Source organism: Scomber scombrus, chromosome 10, assembly GCF_963691925.1.
Source record: "Scomber scombrus chromosome 10, fScoSco1.1, whole genome shotgun sequence".
NCBI lineage: Eukaryota > Metazoa > Chordata > Actinopteri > Scombriformes > Scombridae > Scomber > Scomber scombrus.
In genome coordinates this window covers 25,189,407-25,206,549 of record NC_084979.1, presented here as the reverse complement: position 1 = coordinate 25,206,549, position 17,143 = coordinate 25,189,407, and the positions used below count along the sequence as shown (strand labels likewise).

Genomic DNA, 17,143 nt, shown 5'->3' with positions numbered 1-17,143 from the left:
TGAGCCTGAATCACAGAAGCCTTTGCAAACTCTTCTCCATATTAGCATATATTGTGGAGCATGTTTCAACTACAAAACGTGAGAAAAAAGGACACACTGTAGCTTTGAATAGCTGATGAACAGCAGCAGATGATGAAGAAGGGGTTTGAATTTCTAGACAAAATCTGCAAGTCCTGTAAGGAACCAAGGAAGCAGGAGTCCTTTAATTTCTGTGTTTTCTCAGTTCTCAGTAAATTGAGTCAAATGTCACAGATCCACATCTGCAGCATTATTTATCAACCTGTAACTGACATGTTTCTGTGTATCTTTAATTTGTGTCTGATGGCGCAAATAGAAAAATTGCAAATTAAACATTTCCCAAACTGCGACAGTTCTTACGTACAAAAGACAAAAAGCTCTCTGTCACTGTACTGAACTTGACTTCTGGACTTTGATGTGTTTAATTGTTAATTATCACCAGTTTTTCTTTTCTTCACTGTCAAAAGTCTTCATATGCTGTTTTTCTCTGAATAAATCGTGCTAATTCCCATTCGCAAATTAATCAGATTCATTGTCCTTTCTCAATGATATTTTGACTTATAGCAAAACAAAACAAAAAAAAGGAAATCATAACATTAACAATGGTCCAGTGATTATTTCAGTGCAATGCAGCAATTCATACCCAATGTGATTAATACATCTGTGTCCTGTGAAAAAAGATTTATTCAACTTTAATTTGACTGTTTACAACCTGTTTATTTAAATAAGGTTGGGAAAAGACAGAATAAGAACATTTAATTATATTTTTAATGTATTTATTTTACTTTGCTTTTGTAGTCGAGTTATTAATTCATCATTTAACAGCACATTTAATTAACCAGTTTACAATTGCTTTTTAAAATATGTTAAAGTTTCGTTTTCCTAGATCAAATGTAAATTCTTTAAACACAGTTTTACATCGGCAGCATGAATGAATCCTGATGATTCAGCTGACTGTGGTGGCGTTGTCTGAGGATTTGCCAGTAGGTGGTGATCTGTGCACATTATTTTCCAAACGTTGCCTGCTGAGCTCCTCTCAGTGAGACGCCTCGCTTCTTGTGTGATCTCAAATCGATATACAAAAGGTTGTGATCCATGTCATGCATTTCCTGCATTAGTCTGACTTTGTAGCCAGAGGTTCACTCCTCTGCGATGACTTGGGGGGTTTCCTGTAGCTGTCTGCATGAAAGTATCTAAAGCTGCAAGGATTTTTTTACATCCCAACAGAGAAAGTACCCCTGCAATGTGTGACATGTTTAACTGCAGAGTTTTGCTTCTCTTCTAAACAGACACCAGAGGGAAAGTGTGAGACCGAGTCCATGATGAAGCTTTAGACATTTTACTGATAAAATCTGCTCTATGTGCAAGAATGTTTAATGCTGTATGTGGTTTACCTATTTTCACAGTAGTATCATTTTCTTTGAACATTTGATTTATAACAGGAGGTTAAAGATAACATGTGGTGGATGAAAACCACAAGCACAAGCCTTTACAGATGTTTAGATTTGTCATAAAGCAGCAACAACAGAAAGACAGCAACACAATTAAATAGAGTAGAATATTTTATTGCTGAATACTTGAAGTGTATCACACTTCCATTAACATATCAGTGGTTTGTTTAAACAAGAGTCCAATGTTTAAAAGGTAAACTAGCTATATATCATATACAATGTATTTGAATCCAGCTGTGAATTACTGTAATAGATTTACACAGAGTAGTGTGTTCATGGTGTGTATGGGTATTTTTGTTCCTCTAGAAGTAATACATCCTGTCTTTTTTCCTGTTCAGCTATGACAAACCCTTTTTTGGTTAAGTTGACCTCTTTTGTGCCTGTAAAGAGGTTCTGGTTTTCCACATTGACATATTTTTACACACTGACAGTTTTACCACAAACAGTCTCTCCATAAACAAGTTAAAGATAATAAATAATGTTTAAAAAAAAAAAAATTAACTTGTAAATAGTGATGTTGAGAAGTTGTTTTTGTATTTACACAATCCCTTAGACAGAAAACTTCACCACTTATGCCGGTTTTGTCTTGAAGATCTGAGACGAATGGACCGAATAACCTGAATAATCACAGAAAGAGATAAAACAATAAATCAACACAGTGTTCAACTGGAAATAAGCCCACCCACTTTGCACAGGGGGAAAAAAAACCTTAAAAGTATAGACAGGTTGTGGTGAGAGGAAATGGTATCTCAGAGCAGGGGTGAGCTCGTCTTTATTCCTCCAAATATAACACAACAAACATATTGCAAGAGGTGTCATATTTCTACACTGAAGCAAATTTTCACACCAGGTACTCTCTGTCGATGAAAACAAAACTGATACTAAATATTGGATTATTTTTGTGATAATCTTTCTGTAGGGTGTCTTATAAATTCCCTTTGACTAAACAGAATTTATGAATCAAACTGTGGGACTGTGAAAATATAACCACAGGCCAATTTGAATATTTTCATTTTTGGATTTGTGATAATAGTTATTAGGTCTGGAATAAGCTGTCTTCTCACAGCATACTAGCATTTTAGACCTCAGCAACATATCTGACAAAGTCCTGTCATGTTTCAGTATGCACCACAGCAACAAGGGTGAATAGTGCAGTTTTGATCCTGTTAGAGCTCTTTGTATGGAAACATAAAACAAATGTGATCGCTATTCAGCCTGAAAATCGACATTTGAGAGTGTGCAGACACAGATTAGCGCGCTATCCCTGAGGTGTTTTGTCCAGCTGTTTTAGAAAACTCTGATTGCAGGAAGGTGCTTGGAAACTAGTTTTGACTAGTCATTTTCAAATGGACATCAAGTTAGAAGTGGTCCAGATGGCTGAAAACTGAAGTACATAATTCTAAATCAGTTTAATTCTGCCATTGTGGCTTAAAGGGGACGTGTCATGCACATTTCCAGGTCTATATTTATATTCTGGGGCTCTATTGAAATATCGTTGCATGATTTATAGCTTAAAAAAACTCTATGCAGCTCCTTGGTTTCAGCCTCTGTCTGAAAGCCTACTCTTTCCTGATTGGCCAGCTCCCACAAGCTGTGTCTCAATGCTGTGGAGACTACATGAAAAAACTGTTTGAGGGATTTCACTTCTTTCTCTCATTTCTCCTTTTTCTGAAATGGAAACTTCTCTAATAATTCCTTCCATGTTTGAGCCCGAATCCAATGTTAAATATGTGAGTAGACAACGTGAACAACCCATGAAACAACTTTAGCAACTAAGACTAAGTAACTGATTGCTGTTTGTTGGGCAATCTGATGTCATCATGAGGAGGTAGAGGTAACATTGTTCACAAAGTGATCAGAGCAGGCTGGATCCCTGGCTTCTGACTTTAAGCAACATTTCTACATACGTTCACCTCAAGTTTTGGAGGTTTGACCACATTTATTATAGACATCCAACATCATAACTGTACTAAAAAAACAGGAAACCACAAAAACGCAATGAAAAACATACTTTGATCTTGTGAAGACATAAAATATTACTCTAAGAGAGGTGTAACAGAATGACATTTTAAATCCAGGTGAAATCAAACATATTTCACTCTGCTCTGTAGGCAATTCAGCCTGGCAGAGAGTGAGTAGCTTCAATAATTATGAAAAATATAGAGATTTATTTGTCAATGGATAACCTCATCAGTGGAGAAAGTGCCCAGGAGTCTAGGATGTCTTAGGCTGAAAAAGTTTATTGAAGCTTGGTTGAGGAGAATCAAATATTATCAATAAATCTGTCTGATGCATGATGCCACCACGATTTTGAGGAAACTATCTTCTGTGGATAGTCTTTAAACCTTTACACATAGTACCATGAAAACTTTATGCCAATAAATGGACGGACTCAATTCATCTACAGTAATGGAATTTGCCTATTAGTTTGTTATTCTACAAACAAGGGAAACACAGTTACCCATCTGTGGATCTAGGGAGTCAGATAGTCATATCCTCTGGCCTTGGCTGCCACAGCAACGCTGCACCACCGTTATCAAAGTGTTTCCTGCTTTCTCCAAAACACCACAGACAGTTGCCTTCACTGTCTCAAGGAGAGAAAAAACGTGTGTCTCTCTGCCAAGATAATAGTGTGGCCTTTAATGTGAACTCAAGGACCATGCTTGACCTATAGGTATGTTGATTCCTCAAAGTTACACAATTTCGTACTGCAGGGTAAAACATCTGCTATACTCACGAGTCTTTCTTCACTTGGTCACAGATCTATTTCTGATTTTATAAATCTGTGCCTGCCTACTCTCAAAAGTTGGTTTGAATGGTGTTCAAATCTGTTTTCTGCTCACTCTTTTGCCATTGATTTACTTCCATATATCTGCTGCCTCTGAAATGGATCATTCTCTCAACTTTCTAAAACATGTGGTTGGTAAATAAAGACAATAAAGCTTTGGAGTTACTCAATTCTCATTGGTTGCATAGATCAGTCTCAGTTAGGAATAATAACTTTTTGTTTTCCCCTGCACCTGTCTCTTGTGGTGCTCCTCAAGGATCCATTTTCGGCCCTACTTTATTTTTATTATATGTTTCCACTGAGGTCTACTTTTTAAAAAAGCTGTTTGGATACATCTGTACTTTCCCCTAAAACCAGATGACAGAGAGGGTTTTTTATTAAACCTGAATGCTGAATGGACACATTTTTCCAGCTGAAGAAGAGCAAGGCATACAAGTCTTTATTTTCATCCCTTAAAATTTGTGTTTTAAACACCGTTCTCTGGTCTTAAAATTTCTTGTATGAACAAAATCTCTGTGACACTTTGATTCTGCCCTTAACATTAGACCAATAACCCTGATGTTTTCCTCTTCAGTTGTATTGCGTAAATTGAATCTTTTCTCTCTGTTTGGGACCTTGAAACTGATTTACATGCTTTTATCGCCCGCTTGTCTTGATTACAGCGCAACTCATCGTGTAGGAGTCAGTTTTCTTTCCCTTGCCTGCAGCTCACCAAAATGCAGAAGCAAGGCTTGTCACTAATACCAAGTAAAGAGACCACATTTCCCCTCTGCTAGCTGACTGTCAGTAAAATCTAGAACTGATAAAGACCAACTGAAATCACATTTAATCATCTCTCTTTGCCGTCAAACATGCCACTATGCTTCTTTTTAGTATTGTTAATAGCTTTGAATTATTAGAATAGAGAAAAAATGTCTTTAAATACTCCTTTTTGTCTCAGCCAACTGGGGCGGCGTGTAGGAGGCTTGTTTCACTAAAATTAACATTGACATTAAGACTACCAGTGCTACACCATACAGAACGGAGACGATGTAAACAGACTGCTGCTGCTACAACTCATGGACAGACAGCATGTTGCTAACAAGGATTATGAAGAGCAATAACCAAACCAGCATCTAACAGGTCTAGATTGACATTTGCACGTATGAGCAGATAATTAGCCAGTTAACTGACTTTAAAGTTGCTCTTTTCCCTGGTGAATGTTTGTTTGGTGGCTCGTTCAACAAGCTAAGGTGCAGGACAAGGCATGGGTTCATGAGTAAGTTGGATAAGAAGGAGTCTTGCAGGAAAGCTAATGTATCTGTGGCTCTTATGTAGCAGGAGGCTATCAGGCTCAGTGTGACAGTCTGCTCTGTATATGATCAAATGGACCTTTGATGCGTGTAATACTCGTCTCTATACCCCCGTTTCCTGTCTCTCTCCACTTTGAATTATCAAATTAAGGCAGAAAATGCAGAAAAACTCATCTTAAATAAACTGACGTATCAAAATAAGGAATCCAGGTACTGAAGTGGAGTATTTAATCAACATAATGTAAAACTAAGGAGAATTGAAATTATAAATTTCTCCCTTTTGGGTTCTCATTTTTTTCTCAAAGGCAATTTCATTTCAGTTTTATTCTACTTTCACTACTACTACATTTCACTATAAAATTCTTGTTTATAAAGTGTAGCATGAGTTAGCCACAACTCTGATCTCCTTCTCCACTTCCACACCGAGATCTCTGAATCTTTTGACTTGATTTTCGTCATTCTCAATTTCTATTCATTTTCATTTTAATAATCTACCTGTAAACCCTTTGGTCATATATTCTATAAATGAATTGACTTCACGAGATTATGTTTGTTTCATGACCTGTTATACATGTATGCTGTGTGTGCAGATAAATAGAGATTATTTACCCAAATGGTGATAAGTGATAAAAAGATTTTGGCGAGGCCCACTGCAACATAGCCAACAATGCTCCACATAACTGGCAGGTCCTCAACGTGTTTGGGGGAAAGTTGTTCAGAGTCTTGAGTCGTGTTCAACGCCAACATTGTCACTGCTGTCGGGGGAGCCTGGGTCATACATGCTGTATTCAGATAAAATAAAACACAAAAAACAAGAAATCAGTTTGAAAATGAGAGAAAAAAAATCGTGTAAATCTATTACAGAGGCAATTGTATCTCATTAAAGAATACAGTTAAGATCTTTAAAAAATCCCCATTTTTACCTGACGCACAGAAACTTTCTATTGGTAGAAGAATATATTGCATTTATGAGGACTATGGAAATATGGAAAATATATACATATCACAGTGGAAAGGAAAATATTGTGTGTGCTGGAGGAGATGGATCAGCGTAAAGTTTGTTTCCTGCTTTTTGATGTGGTGCTACATGTTTTTGCAGAAGCAGAGATTGGAAAACTGGGTCGTAAGCTTTTTTATCAGATGAAGTTGCTTAAAGATGTTGCTTGCTTGTCTGTCAAACTATTAATAACTTCAGATACAATTCTTAATTTTAGTGTCACTTTCACATTTAGGCATTAGTCATTAACCACATTTTCCCATTCAGCACCACAGAATGTGCATCTGGTTAACAAGGTAAACTACTTGTGACCAATCGTGTGACTATAATTTAGATTTACAGCTCCAAAGACACTGAATATAAGGGCTTATTGGGAAATTTGATCACATGCTACTTATAATTACTTTGTATATCTACTTTGCAGCTGTTAAAAGAGACATTGTAACCTGCAATCTTTAACTGCCACATATGAAGGAATATAACATCAAAATGTATCACTGCTTTAAAAATCCAGTGTTGGGATGAGATGTAAGAAAATGTCCCCATATCCCACTTATAATTGTGTAGCTTAGTTCAGGTGCCCTCATCGAGCCAGTGAAAGCATCAGGGTGGTGGAAATTAATTCAAAGCTTACCATGCACTGTCAGGTTGACTGTGGGATTCACATTTTGACCCCCTACAACTGCACTGATGGAGCAGACGTAGATTCCTGAATCTTCAGTTGTCACATTCGATAGAAACAGACTGTGATTCTCTCCAAACATGACTGTACGATTGAACTTGTAGGGTTGCGGGGACTCGTCACCTTTATTTTTCCTGATGATGCCTTTTTTTTTCAACTGGTCGTTGACCTGTTAGGAGTAACAACCAAAAAGTGAGTCGTCATATCTCTATATCAAGTTAAATAAAAGTCAGAGAAGTATTTATTTAACATGCTGTAGCTTTAATTTATGTCTGAAAGGCCTGAAATGGGTGAACGTGACTGACCTTGTACCATGCCACTGAGATGAACTCTCTGCCTCTATTGTCATCATCTTTACACTCCAGTGAAACATCATCATGGCAGTTTTTTTGAATGTTTGTCTGAGTCTGCATTGCGTAATGCACCAACAGCAGCTGAGATAATCAAATCAATTACAAACAGTGTTCAGTATGAGATATTTTATCAGTGTACAGAGCACCAATACATTCAACTACTTTTGTTCATAGTGGCTTAAATGATCAGGAAAATATTAATATAAGTTTGAATTGTAATAATTATATAAAAGCCAGCTTTGACTCACCTTAATAAACAATATCTTCATCATCAGCATCTTTTACATTTAATCTGTTACTGAGTGAGCTACAAGAGGTGGAGTTCTTTCTCTCACTTCGTATGAAATGGAGTCACAGTTTCCTGTAAAGGGGTAAAGATATTATTTGGAGTGTCTGTCAGAATATGCCACCAAGTGGTACAAGTGCATCACTACCTTGTTAACATTGTAACTCATATTATCTTCAGTACAAACACAACACAAAGAGATTTAGGTCACTTCCTTAACACCTGAAGTCAGTTCAGTTCATATCTTTTGCTGTTCCACAAGAGGAAAGTCATTTTACAGTAAGGTAGCATTAACAGCAAAATTACAAGTTACTGAGACATTAAAATGTTTCAGTTCTAAACACACACACACACACACACACACACACACACACACACACACACACACACACACACACACACACACACACACACACACACGCACACACACACACACATAATACAAATGAAAAAAGGTCCGCACATGATAAAAGCCTAGAACAATTAGAAATAAGGATATGATAGAATAGAGAATAAAATATAAGTCATTCATATATGAATTGTGTTTCTTGCACGTGGAATAGATTAAAAATGTATTACTGTTGCACCTTTTTTTAGTATTAAGCAGTAACTATTTTTTGGGCCACTTGGGAGCAGCAGAAACAAGCTGTAAACACAACACTGACATTATCTCATTTCTAAGCTGACATTTAATCAACAACTTCTTATTTGTACCTTTATCAGACACAGATCAACTTTAATATTAATTTGGAGATAGATTTCTGCAGTGAGAGTGAACCAAAACAGCAAGGTTACTGTCTGTAAAACCAAAACAATGAGCTAAATGATGCTAAAATGCTTCGAAAAGCTGCAGACCTGGGTGGATTTTCCGTGAGTTTGTCATTATGGGCAAAAAACAGGGAGACATACAAGTAGTCATGTGATCCTATGTAAACATAAACATATTGATTAACTGCATTAAACCTGCAATAAGTGATTTTTATTTATTTATTTGCAACTAGGGGGCAGTAAAACAAGATGTTAAAACAACATCGACATATCATTACCTTTTAAATTAATATGTTAGACATGCTATCAAGTTGCTTTAATCAATCGATCATTTGGAGTTGAGTTTCTGTCCACCTGTTGAATGTAAGTCCAATATTCACTCTCCTCTTGATCTCTATCTTTATCAACTCCTGAGGAAGCATCTGTCTCTTTAGCTGCTAAATCCTTCACTATGTTCAACTGGTTCAATTGGTAACTGTGCCTGTTTGCTGTTTGGTGCTGAACAAAAAATATTCAGAGGGGTTTTAAGAGCATTTTCTTTGAAAAAAGCTGCCTGTTGCTGCCAGAAACAATGCAATGAGAGCTCGGAGAGTGAACCAAAACAGTAAAGACTGCTAAACCAAAATTAGCTGAAACTTGTTATAAAGCTCCACAAAGCTTAGAGGAGCTGCAGAGTCGTGTGATAATTCTCTGTAGGTTCATCACTACGAGCCACACCTTTTACACATTGACATTTGATACGTTATTAATATGAAAAATATACATTATAGCTGCTTTGAAGAGAGCTAGAGATGCTAAGATGAATTCTGGTGTTGGTCAGTGAGATGTTCCCCCCAGAAACCTCTCTGGGATTGACTGTCTCAAGTACAGGAGGCTAACATAAAAACGCTCTCTCTCTCTCTCCCTCACACACACATACATACACACACACCACACCACACATATGAGTCTAGCTCATCCTGTTGTTTTCATCCCAGGGAACTCCCCATTGTCTCCCTTCAAGCATATTATTTGTATGTGTCGCTCTTGTTGACAAAGGAGGTCGATATATGGTTATTAATAGCAGGCCGGCTTTATGGAAAAGGGAAGACGAGTGAGGTCTTTGGATTCCACCATCTGCATTAAACAATACCTCATTCAGCAGCAGCTGGCACGACGGGCGCAGGGACGCAGAAATTTACTGATGTTACAACAGAACATCAGTGGAAATGAGGATTTTTTGGCCACTTCCTACTGCAAGCCAGTTAACTGCAGCTGTGAGCGGTTTGAGATTTATGACGAGGACCAATCTCAGTATGAGCAATAAACCTCAAAAACACAAAAGCATGATACTCATACTACATTTTTCAGACTTTTGAAATATCTCTCAGTTGCTGGTTGGTGCAGATGTTCTGGTTATTTCAGTGCAACTTTTAGTGAACCATGTTAATCAAGCACAGGGGGATTTTTTTAAACTATGTGTTACACACAGAAAAATAAAGGTCAGTGACCAAAAAACTGCTGAAGCTTGTACGACTTATCAAAGTTGTGACTCTCTGAAGGTTTAATTGTTGGTGTAAATGTGAGCGAGTGCACGTGTGATGTGTGCATGTATGTGTTTGATTCTGGCTGTAGCTGTAGTTAAAGGGTGTTGCACGCCACAGTAAATCCCAGAGGTTGTTAGCACGCCCAGCTGCTAGTGTAGGCCTCCATGTTTCTGTCAGCGAGGTTGTTCACTGCACACTCTTCGCCTCTGATTGAGGAAATCCTCTGACTGTTTGCTCTGTTTTCTGAAATGAAACGTCCCAATGGTTCCGCCGTCCCTCCCTCAGGTCCTGTACACTGAGACTTTCCCATGAAAGCTGTACATGTTTACTGGGGTTTGACAGATATATAGCTCTTTGATGGACCAGACCGGTACCAACGTTTTAGTGCAGCAGAGGCCAAAAGATGATATTCTGAGATTATTTAATCTATTTTGATCCCTTATATGTTCAGTTTAAATATTTATTATTACACATGAAGACATTTTTTTGCAGCAAGGCAGCATAAAAATGTAATTCATATGCACAATAAAGACAAAAAAATACATGTGCAGACATTAGAAAAGAGCTGATATTGTACAATAAACAAACACAAAACAATAAAATGCTCATGAGATAATGGAAACGAGGAGACAGTTTGATGGACAGTAGATTAAAAATAAAAGTTTTTATAAATGAAAACTTAAAGCTGTTGCACCAAATTTCAAACCTGCGTATTGGAATGAAGGGGAGGATGTAAAATTCCTTAAAAATATTTTAGTTGGCACCTTTACAATCTTTATCACTTGATTCTTGTTTTGCACATTTAATCTCTTCTAACAAAGTAGGTCAGGATTGAAACTATAAAATGATTGGTCTGTTAAATGAGATCATCACCTTAAAAACAAAGACATTAAAAACAGTCTTGCATATTGCCTCAGTGTTCATATCAATATTGCCCTGTATCAATTTGAACTTCATGAACTGATGATATGTCAGTGTTGTATTTACAGCTTGTTTCTGCTCAGTTATTGCAGATTTCAGTGATATCTGATAGTCAATAAAATTGCAATATTTAGATGATATATAGACAATTTGATATCTTTTTAAAAATGTAAATGAACCCGCACATATTATATTGATATGGAGCAGTTTTATGGTTACTCTGTATATATGTATTTACCTTTTTGATCTGGGTAACACATTGTTCTGAATACAGCTATAACTGACTGAAACCATCCTGTCTTTTTGAAGGGATTGAGGCTGCAGAGCTGCATCACACTGACTGTTCAATTGTTTATTTAAAGAAGCAAAAGCCCCTTTTAAGTCTGTATTGCTGGATTCTCACCTTTGGCAGGCTGCTGAATGCTGCAGGGCTGATTGTCTAAACCTGCAGCAGAGAACAGAGCTGATGGTCTGTAATTGTTCCGTAATTTCTTCTCTGGGATTTCCTTTAACCAACTCCCCACACCCACCAGCCCTATTCACTGCACGGCCCTCCATCATCCTCCCTCTGTCTGAAGACCCTGCCAAATACTCTGGCACATGAAAACAATTGTTCTTGCATGTTTTAGGAGACACAACCGGCTCCTCTGACAGACTTTCCCCCCCACAGAAGCTCAGCTGACGGTCGACAGACTTCCTCCTCGTCCTCCTCCTCCTCCTGGAAAAATCATGTTCAGTAAAAATCGGAAGCGAGGTATCTGAGACCCCAGCCACAAAGTGACTCAGAACCATTAATATCATTGACATCCAGGTTGAGCAAGGGGCCATCTCCCGAGCCAGTGAGTGTTTAAAACATGCTGAAACAGCCTCTGCTTCTAGCAAAAGCTATTCAAATATTATCATGTGCAGGTTTGCTCCTAACAAGAGCTTTCTGGCAAAACTACAAAATGCTGAAGGTAAGCACCCATCTGGGAATCAGGGCTGCACTCCCAGATGAAGTTGAAAAAAATGTGTTACATCCTTCCCGTTTCTGGATCATCTATTTTACCTGTTTTTTTCTTCTTGTGGGAGGATGTTTGAGCAGTCAGTGCTGTCAGAGCAGTGATTTGTGTCTAATCTGTAAAGATATGTTCAATTTGTGCTCCCTAACTGTGCTTGTTTCCTCTCCTGTATGCTTCATCATCTAAAAACTATTTGATGTCATTCAACTTGAGCAGGCTGAGATGTTGTATCGAGTCAGTATGCATGAATAAATCTCTCCTAAGGTGGAAACAAAAACAAACTGCAATCAGTCATGTAACACTGAGCTGCTCAATGGGTAAAATAAAAAACACAAATTATATGGTTTAAACTTATGCTGCAATTGTGCATTCAAATCCTGCACCCATGTCTTCTGAAAATCATCATTAAGCTTTTTATTTGGTTTATTTTACACTTTGTATCTCAGGGAAGAAGGACTCTTTCCCTCTGACTCCATGCCACTATATTCATTTACATAAAGTTACAAGGTTTTGTCCCTCAAAGAAAAAACTAAATATAAAAAAAATAGAGGAGGATAAAGAGAAAATGTGTTTTTTCCCTTGTTTTCAGAGTACACAGTTATCTAGGTCATTTTTCATCTCAGGTCACAAAACTGGCAGGAGGAGGTGGAATTGCTGTCTAGCTTCATTTCATCCTTGCAGAAATTCTTCCTGCTCAAAATCTCTTTTGGGATTTAGAGATGTGAGCGTCCGAGGAAGAGAAAAACTCACCAAAGTGAAGTACAAACCTTTGCAGGGGTCCCCAGGTGGGTCCACATCCTCGCCTGTCAGACATGTTAAACAGATCCACACTGACCTTATGTGCTGCCTTTCCTTTTTCTTTTCTTTTCTCCCCGGTCTACTCTGCCATCAATTTGTTACCTGTCATCTTGGAGGGGAAAAAAAGTCTCCTCTCTGAAATTCTTGAAAACTCACTATTTGGTTCGCTCGCTCTGACAACTTCCACCAGAGAGCTGTACATCTGGGTCCCAGTGCCGGATGATGTCAAGACTGGCGCTGACCCAAAGCCCGCCGCACAGAGAGTTCCTTCGACAGGTCGACTGCGTTGTTTTCCCTTCCTGTGCCTCCGTGACATCTTCCTGCCGGGGGGAGCCTCGGGGAGCCATTTGAGGAGGCCTGCTGGACCCCGAGCATGGAGGACTTAGCACAGCAAATTCCAATTAGCTTGACAGGGTAGGTGGGGGAGGGGGGGATGGAAGAGGATGGAGGAGGAAGAAGGGAGAGTGGACCCCCAGCATGCACCTTTAACTGCCTTAAAATTCACTTTCCATACAGCCTCCTGTTTCACCGGGGAGCCTTCCTCTGTCATTTTGAATACTGAGTTTGTAGTCTGATTCAAAGCGATGCCAGACAGGAACTTGGGCTCAGCTGTCTGTGTGTCTGAGCTTTAATCCGCCTGTTAGACCGATCACTCGAGTGACTTTTAGAGATTGGAGAAGACAGAAAGAAGCCCACAGGGACAGAACTGCTTTTGCTTTGCAGCCTGATTTCTTAGCGGTTATGAAATATTTCCGAGTGCAAGTGGCCTCGATTGGCTCCATGCAATGGAGAGCATGTTGCAAGAGAACATGACAACTACAGGAGAAAAGTGACCAACTTCTGGAGTCAAAAATAAGAGTAATTATCTATCATATTCAGGGTGACTTTAACATCTGTTGATGTGTGAACTAATCTGCTAATAATAAATGATATCACAGATAGACAAGCATCTTTAGGATCAACACTATTATTATATTTATTATATATATTATATTCACTACTGGGCTCCACTGTGACCTCTCACCTCTCACCCCATCTTTCCCCATCACTCCCTGTCCATTGGGCCCACAGCAGTGATTTATCCCTCTGACATACCAACAGCTGTGTTGGGGGCTCCGAGCAGAGTGTGGGCTACTACTTGCCGTGACTAATCGATAACAGACTTCAAAGCATTTGGAAAAAATATGCTGGGCAATGACACCAGAAACCTTGAAACCGTTGCTGTGACTCCGTGGGCTTCATAAACAACATTTTGGCAACACTACTGGACACAATTGACAGTGTGTGTGTGTTATCTTCAAGTTTGAGCTTAAAAGGATAAATGTTTCTAAATGGAGCAAAGATAAATACAGTATGTTCCTTGAAAATGTAGTATTGCCAAAAATATGTTAAACATAATAATACAAAAGAAATGATAGCTAAATATTTCAGTTGAGAAAAGCCATTTAAATCTTATTTAATAAGTGTGCCCTTTCTCAAACCATCCAACATGAAACAGAGCAGGTCTCAAAAGCTTGTTGGTTTCAGAAAGATGCATAAGCATCCACATTTTGTCCTCATTTTATCCTTTTTCAATGAATATACATAAAACAAACTAACTCTGTTTTGTTTCAAAGCTTTTTATACATCACAGTAGTGTTTCTTGCTGGGATACATCTAATTTCATTAAGAAATCAAGATTTTTGATAAAATAAATTTTATTTAAAACTTTTCCAAAAAAAGGGGACAAACACTCATAAGTTTCAAACAAATGCACTGCATCTCTGAAAGGCTTATGCTTAAATTTCTCAGTCATGTATAAATAGTCTGTTTGGTTCCATCATTTGATCCAGCATGTAGTATGTGCATGTGTGTATGTGCATGTGTGTAGGTGCATGTGAGTGTGTGCATGTGCATGTGAGTGTGTGTGTGTATGTATTTATGTATATCTGTGTGTGTGTATATCTGTGTGTGTAACACCAGCGTTGACTCTTCCCTGAGAAAGTCTTTGAGGATTTTCAGGTTGCTAATCATTCACTGGTCTTCAGTCAGCGTCTCATTCGCAGCGGACCCAGCCCTCGCATTTTTAAACAGTCTTTTCCATCCTTTATCTGGAAAGAAAGAAATGCTTCAGTTAAACAAAGTCTTGGACAAAAGACAGACTGAACATTACTCACTGTATCTACACCAAAAGTCCTTTTGATTATTTTTCTTGGGCAATAAAGTCAGATACATTTTTATTTTGTACAACTCAACAACCAATTTATAACAGCAATATTTCACGTTTAACCAATTTAAATGCAAGATTAAGCTTATAAATATGATGTATATCAAATTATGTTTGCGCTACAGTTAAAGTCTTATAATAAAAATTAGCCATCTGTGTGTGCTTGTGTGAAGAATTTACTGCGAGCGTCAAGATGCTGTGCGTAAAAGCGCTTTTACGCACACTAATTGAGAGAAAAATATTGAAGTTACATAAAATGGCAATGACTAAACTATAAACAGATGCTGCTGCAAACACAACCTTCTTATAAAAGTTGATTAAGAACAACAAATTGTGTCTGGGCTCAGAGCTGAAGAGCTAGTTTCACCTTCTGCGATATATATATTCCGCAAATTTATCACATAATTATATTTAAGCTGGACTGGATGAAAGTCAGTTTGATCACAGAGATATAAAACAGCATTTACCCCTTTCCTCTGGTTGCTCAGACAGAAGGTGCAGATGGTCCGCGGCTGCTTCGCCCCGCTCTCTCCTTGCGTATGGACCGCGCCGAGGCAGGGCTGTCCATCCACGCTGCCGTCTCCGAGAAGAAGCACGTTGGCCAGATGGGAAATGTAGCTGGATGCCAGGCGAAGAGTTTCGATCTTGGAGAGCTTTCTGTCCACTGGTTCGGTGGGTATGAGAGTCCGGAGATCTGTGAATGCGGTGTTGACACTTTGGGTCCTACCTCTCTCCCTGGCGTTAGCCGCGCTCCTCTGTTTTATCACCACTGTGGTTTCTCCTTCCAGGTTGCCTGAAAGCCGTCTTCGCTTTTCGGAGCTACAGTAACTTTGCTCCGAGCTGTCGTCGCTTTCGCTGCGGTTTTCATCGTCCTCGGACGTGATATTGAAGTCTGAGTAGATCAAGTGCGTCGCCACAGGCCGCAGCATGGCAAAAGTCATCATTAAAAGTTAGCAGTCCCAGCTCCAAATCCTCTGAAATATCAGCCAGAAAACCTACTCAAGCACGGACACTTCATCTCAGTGTGGCACCGAGGCTGCATTAAACCACCGGAGTAAAAAAACGTGTTCAATAAAGCTGACCGACTTTTCATCAGTTTGCGTTGGCCTATTTTAGGGATGGACCCTGACTACCTGGTCAGCTGGGCTCTTATAGCAGGATGGGAGGAGCTGCAAGCAGCACACAGTGTTACAGTAGCCTCTCAGTACAAATACACAAATAACAACTCATAAAAACATATGACTGATTGTTGTAACAACATCACAAATCATTTAACTAGAATATTACAATATAACAGAAGATAAAGTGGTAGCTTTTATCACTGAAACCCCACAAATCAAGAAATGTCAAAAAAACATTGTTATGTTTTTTTGACTTGAAAACATTGTTATGTTTTTTTGGTAATTTAGTTATTTTTATTCACCACAATTTTAAAGATGATAGATTTTATAGAGACTGTAGTATTGCAAGACATGTCACAGCAGTAAGTATCTACATATAAAGGGTGTAGGGAACTCTTGTCTAATATAAAATTCCTGTTTGTGGACCGGTACATTATTATAAACTTGCAAAATCCAAATGTGGGATATAAAGTTTTTTTTAATGGCACAAAGGGAGTGCAGGTTGCTTTTCTGTTATTTTACAGTTTTCTATCTTGTGTTAGTCTGACAAGTTTATGGTGCTGCCACCCGCTGAGGTTTGTTTTCGTTGGCTGGTAAATCACACCAACAGTCAGGACCTAAAATGGACTTAATATCTCCATAAAACTACAAGCAGCTAGCTCAACATCTAAACAGAATCGTGCAGGTGTTTGGAGAACTTGGATGTTCATGTAAATCCTGTTTGTCTTGCCAACTCTTAGATTTCCATTGGAAATTGTCAAGTCAAATGTAAGAAGGTCTTTAATTTGAATATCTTTTTCAGGGAGGCCTGTCTTTGTATCGCTACTGCACAGACACAAACACGCCTCGACGATTTGTTGAAGAGTTAAAATCACAATCATATGCTAAATATGTCTCCATATTAAAGCTGCCTGTGGCTCACACTGAGGAGCACA

General features: G+C 38.5%; 2 protein-coding genes across 2 annotated transcripts; both read right to left on the bottom strand.

Annotated features, from left to right (window-relative positions):
• Nucleotides 1-1,610: 1,610 nt before the first annotated feature.
• LOC133988202 (uncharacterized) lies at nt 1,611-7,908 on the bottom strand. The gene is made up of 5 exons (XM_062427768.1): nt 7,830-7,908; nt 7,534-7,662; nt 7,181-7,397; nt 6,159-6,331; nt 1,611-2,086 (listed from the first exon to the last, which is right to left on the bottom strand). Exons 1-5 carry the CDS (start codon nt 7,857-7,859, stop codon nt 2,033-2,035), a joined length of 603 nt encoding a protein of 200 aa, XP_062283752.1. The 5' UTR covers nt 7,860-7,908; the 3' UTR covers nt 1,611-2,032.
• A 6,624-nt stretch (nt 7,909-14,532) lies between these two features.
• On the bottom strand, nt 14,533-16,197 carry tcf15 (transcription factor 15). Its single transcript, XM_062427693.1, has 2 exons — nt 15,555-16,197; nt 14,533-14,971 (listed from the first exon to the last, which is right to left on the bottom strand). Exons 1-2 carry the CDS (start codon nt 16,029-16,031, stop codon nt 14,909-14,911), a joined length of 540 nt encoding a protein of 179 aa, XP_062283677.1. The 5' UTR covers nt 16,032-16,197; the 3' UTR covers nt 14,533-14,908.
• Nucleotides 16,198-17,143: the final 946 nt, after the last annotated feature.